Source organism: Neopelma chrysocephalum, unplaced genomic scaffold (genome assembly GCF_003984885.1).
Source record: "Neopelma chrysocephalum unplaced genomic scaffold, ASM398488v2 Primary Assembly neopelma1_225, whole genome shotgun sequence".
NCBI classification, from domain to species: Eukaryota; Metazoa; Chordata; class Aves; order Passeriformes; family Pipridae; genus Neopelma; species Neopelma chrysocephalum.
The window spans coordinates 122,462-127,519 of record NW_020897887.1 but is presented as its reverse complement, the minus strand read 5'-3'; the positions used below and the strand labels follow the sequence as shown (position 1 = coordinate 127,519).

At 48.4% G+C, this 5,058-nt stretch overlaps 1 protein-coding gene across 2 annotated transcripts in view; it reads left to right on the top strand.

The window, feature by feature from the left end:
- The window catches only part of GON4L (gon-4 like), a 34,754-nt gene that overhangs the window by 5,596 nt on the left and 24,100 nt on the right, over positions 1-5,058 (top strand). Inside the window, exons 2-5 of one of the 2 annotated variants that reach the window (XM_027703306.1) lie at positions 436-585; positions 1,158-1,357; positions 3,120-3,194; positions 4,366-4,416. In XM_027703306.1, the coding sequence (XP_027559107.1) occupies positions 3,150-3,194; positions 4,366-4,416 (96 nt within the window). In that variant the 5' untranslated portion in view covers positions 436-585; positions 1,158-1,357; positions 3,120-3,149. Of the gene's footprint in view, positions 1-435; positions 586-1,157; positions 1,358-3,119; positions 3,195-4,365; positions 4,417-5,058 lie in introns of those variants that run through there. The other variant, XM_027703308.1, reaches the window with a different exon arrangement.

The following is a 5,058-nucleotide window of genomic DNA, read 5'->3' as shown; positions in this document are numbered from 1 at the left end:
TGTGGGCCTGCACAGAGCAGGAGGGGGAAGGGTTTGTAGCCATCCCATGGTGGAACTGCAGGAACAACCCCCTGGCTGTGGCTGCTGTGGCAGCTGCATTTGCACAACAACCCTGTTTGGAACAAACCATCAGGTTTTTGCAGCTGCCTCACGTGACAGGAGGGGGTTTGAGAAAGCTGCTGAGGGGGGAATGAGGCTGAACCAGCAGGAACCACCAAGGGATCTCTTTGCCTGGGGCTGTTCCCAGCAGGATGGAGCTGCTGCTGCTGTTTAGTCCTCCTGGGTCACTGCCACGGGCTGCTTGTGCCAGATTTAATGTGTTTTTGTATTTAAAGTGTTTAGACTCTTGCTAGATTTGATGTATTTGAGCCGTGATAAAGTTTTGTGTCTTAACTTTGGAACGTCTGAGCACAGCTTGGTGTTTGCTGTTCCCAGGGAAGATCCCCAAGCTGTTCACAGAGGTGGAAGTGAGTTCCCAGCGAGATCCATATCCCACTGAAAGCCCCGAGTCTCCTGGGAGGAGCTCCCTGCAGGGGGCTGGAAGGAATCCTGCCACCACGAAGCCACCCAAGAACACCAGGGCTGGTGAGTGGCTTTTTTCATCCCACTGGGCAAGAAACAGGCTCTGGAACTGTGAACACCCTGCTGGGGGCTGTTTAGGGGCAGCATTTTTTGGGCTCTGCGATTCAATAAACTCCAGGTGTCCAAGTGGAACTTGCTGGAGTTGATATCAGCAATTTTTGGGCACTGAAAACTCTGCTTTTCCTTCAAAGGAAGTCAGAATTCTTGCTTCCCTGAGCCAGCCTGTGGAAAAACACTTTAAATCCTGGGAGCTGCCTCCTGTTCTTGCCGTGTGGTACCTGGGGATTGCAGCTTTTTCTCTGGAAAAGGTGCACAGAGGCTGCTGAGGCTGTTCTGTAAAACCAGCCTTGAGGAGGTGGTGGCCACACATCCTTTAAATGTTTGAATCCATCCTTCCAAAGGCTTCCCAGCTCTTGTGGCTCTCTCCATCTCTCCATTTGGGTGGCCTCCCATCAGCAGGGGGAAGTTTTGCTGCCTCAGGAGCTGCAGGATCCTGGTTTGGGTTGGTTTTTAAGCTCCTCTGGGAGGTGCCGAGGGCAGGTGAGGGTTTAGATCCCGTCTCCGCTCGCTTTCAGAGGAGCAGGACGGGGAGGAGCTGGAGAGGAGGAAGAGGAGGAGGAAGGCAACCAAGAGGAAAAGGGAAGGGAAGAGCCAGGAGGAGGAGGAGGGGTCCCTGTCCTGTGACATCAAGCTGGACGACACCTTGGACCGAACCTTGGAGGACGGAGCCAAACAGCACAACCTGACCGTGGTCAACGTGAGGAACATCCTGCACGTGAGTCCGGGGGGGTTCCAGGGGCTGGGGAGAATCATGGAATCACAGAACCAGCTGGGTGGGAAGGGACCTCTGAGATCATCCAGTCCAACCCTTGATCCACTGCCACCACAGTTCCCAGCCCATGGCACTGGTGCCACATCCAGTCTGTGCTTAAACACCTCCTGGGATGAAGAATCCACCCCCTCCCTGGGCAGCCCATTCCAATGGCTGAGCACCCTCTCTGGAAAGAAATTCTTTGTAATGTCCAACCTAAACCTCCCCTGGCACAGCTGAAGACCCTGAGCCCTCTTGTCTTGCTGAGAGTTGCCTGGGAAAAGAGACCAACCCCTGCCTGGCTCCCCCCTCCTGTCAGGGAGTTGTGCAGAGTGGGGAGGTCTCCCCTGAGCCTCCTCCTCTCCAGGCTGAGCCCCTCCAGCTCCCTCAGCCTCTCCTCATGGGAATTGTGCTCCAGACCCTTCCCTGGCCCTGCTGCAGCCCCTCCATGTCCTTCCTGAGCTGAGGGCCCAGACTGGACACAGCACTTGAAGTGAGGCCTCACCAGGGCAGGAATCACTTCCCTGGACTTTTTGGCCACCCTGATCCTGATCCAGGCCAGGAGGCTCCAGCCCAAACCTGTGGGTGCTGCTGGGGGCACTGGGATTCCTGCCCAGGGATGTCTTGGCCACCCATGTCCTGTTGGATCCATAAAGGATCCCGAGGTGTCCGTGTCACCCGGGCCCTGCTTTGGTGGGATCTGTTCATCCCAATTCCCTTCATTTCCAGTGGCACACGGGGCTCTCTTGCTTTTCCTGAGCAGCAGGAATAACTGAGCTAAAACCCATCCTCTGGGGGAGCAGGTGTAGGCTGGGAGCTGCTGTTTCATCCCAAAATCCCAATGAAATCCCAGTGGTGCCAACAGAACTGCATCACCCTTGGTTCATGCCCAGGCTTTGAGTCCATCCCACAACCCCCAACTGGAAAGGAGCTGCCAGAATTCCTCTGCTGGCAGAGCTCTGGAATGAGTCTCTTGACTCTGCCCCTCTTGGTGTGGATTCCAGCTCATCCCAAAGCTGTGGGAATTATTTTCCCACAGAAATGGTCCCTTTTTTTTGGTTTTTTCCCTCCCCCTGCAGTTGGTGTCACTCCAGCCCAGGGGATCTCAGATATTTCCCCTTTGGCAAACAACTGCCAGGATGATTCTTTCAGGCAGATTCTGTGCCATAAATTAGTTGCCATAAATTAATTGCCATAAATTAATTGCCATAAATTAATTGCCATAAATTAATTGCCTTCCTCTGTAGGTGCAGCACAACTTTTAAAGGGTTCCCATATTATAAATATAAATAACATAGTTTATTATTCCATACTTTCTACAGAGAATCAGCCCCTTGTTTTGGGAGCCTGTGAGGGCTTAAAGATTGGAGTTTAATTAAGATTTAAGTTCTGTGCTGCACCTCCCAGCTCATTTTGCTGACTGTGTGACAGGACTGATGACAGGATTCCAGGGAAGCCTCTGTGGGCTTTTGTTTTGACTGCTTTGCCTTCTCTCTGCTGGGAATTTATTCTGTGGAGCTTTCACAGGGAATGCAGTGTTTTTATCACTGATTTTTATTGTCTGATCCCTGAACAGCTTTTTATTTGCAGTGTAATTACAGAGCATGTTGTACACTGAATATTTTCCGGGTGGTTTGTTTTAAGGTTTGTTGTATTTATTGTATTTTCTGTGTCTTTTTAACAAACAGAATGTAAAGGACACTTTTTTTTGTGTTTCCCACTGCAGGAAGTGATCACAAATGAGCACGTGGTGGCCATGATGAAAGCAGCCATCAGTGAGACAGAGGATATTCCTCTGTTTGTGAGTAAAAAACCTTGTTTAATTTGGTTTTTTTTTCAGTTGTTCCAAATGCCTGATGCCCTCACTGGTCTGTCTCTTCAGGGGTGTGGAGATTATATATTATATATAATAAAATAATAATATTTAATTATAATATTTATTATAATAATTAGGTTTCATTGGCAGATTTATCACCTGGATGAAGGGAAATGTGTCAGTGTCTGAGTGTCAGTTATAAACAGAATTATGGGGAGTTATTTGTGGTGAATTTAAAAGTGGTGAATTTAAAAAGGAGGTGAATTTAAAGGAGTGAATTTAAAGGGGGTGAATTTAAAGGGGATGAATTTAAGGGGGGTGATTTTAAAGGTGGTGAATTTAAGGGGGGTGGATTTAAAGGGGGTGAATTTAAAAAGGGGGTGAATTTAAAAAGGGAGTGAATTTAAAAAGGGGGTGAATTTAAAAAGGGGGTGAATTTAAAAAGGGGGTGAATTTAAAAAGGGGGTGAATTTAAAAAGGGGGTGAATTTAAAGGGGTGAATTTAAAAAGATGGTGAATTTAAGGGTGATGGATTTAAAGGGGGTGAATTAAAAAGGGGGTGAATTAAAAAGGGGGTGAATTTAAAGGGGGTGAATTTAAAAAGGGAGTGAATTTAAAGGGGGTGAATTTAAAAGGTGGTGAATTTAAAGGGGGTGAATTTAAGGGGGATGAATTTAAAGGGGATGAATTTAAGAGGGGTGAATTTAAAGGGGGTAAATTTAAGAGGGGTTGAATTTAAAGGGGGATGAATTTAAAGGGGGTGAATTTAAAAAGGTGGTGAATTTAAAAAGGTGGTGAATTTAAAAAGGTGGTGAATTTAAAGAGGGTGAATTTAAGGGGGGTAAATTTAAGGGGGGTGAATTTAAGAGGGGTGAATTTTTAAAAAGATGATGAATTTAAAAAGGTGGTGAATTTAAAAAGGTGGTGAATTTAAGGGGGGTGAATTTAAGGGGGGTGAATTTAAGGTGGTGAATTTAAAGGAGGTGAATTTAAAAAGGTGATGAATTTAAAAAGGTGATGAATTTAAGGGTGGTGAATTTAAGGGGGTGAATTTAAAGGAAGAAGAAAATTTCACAGTAAAGAGTTGCTGGGGAAGAGTCTGCAGTGAAGGCAAATGGCTGAATTTGGTGGCTCTTGTCTTGTTTTAAACCCTCAGGAGCCCAAAATGACTCGTTCCAAACTGAAGGAGGTTGTGGAGAAAGGGGTGGTGAGTCTGAAATCTGCTTTTGCTGTTGCACCCTCCCCTTTCCCGGGGTGGGGAGCAGGAACAGGGAGCAGCTGGAGCTCTGTCAGGGGGGATTTAGGGGATTATTAGGAAAATCCTTCCCCCAGGGGGTGGTTGGGCACTGACCAGGCTCCAGGAGGGTTTGGACAACACTCCCAGGGACAGGATTTTGGGGTGTCCTGGGCAGGGGCTGGGTTTGGATGATCCCTGTGGGTCCCTCCCAGCTCAGGGTGTTCTGTGGCTGGTTTGGGTTTTGGGACCTCCTGAAAGGAGTTTAAAAGCTCTCACAGGGTTGAGTCTTGCAGTGAAAAAAACCAGTTAAAAGGGTGTAAAAGAGAATTGGTTGGAGCTGAGCAGCACAGGACCAGGTCAGGGCTGGGCAGTGAATCCCTTTGTCCCGAGGCGGCAGCCGGGAGATCCCAGGAGGGTTTTGGAGCCTTGGGTTGAGCTCTGGTCTTGCCCTTTGTCCCAAGGCTGCAGCCTGGAGATTCCAGGAGGGGTTTGGAGCCTTTGGTTGAGCTCTGGTCTTGCCCTTTGTCCTGAGGCTGCAGCCTGGAGATCCCAGGAGGGGTTTTGGAGCCTTTGGTTGAGCTCTGGTCTTGCCCTTTGTCCCAAGGCTGCAGC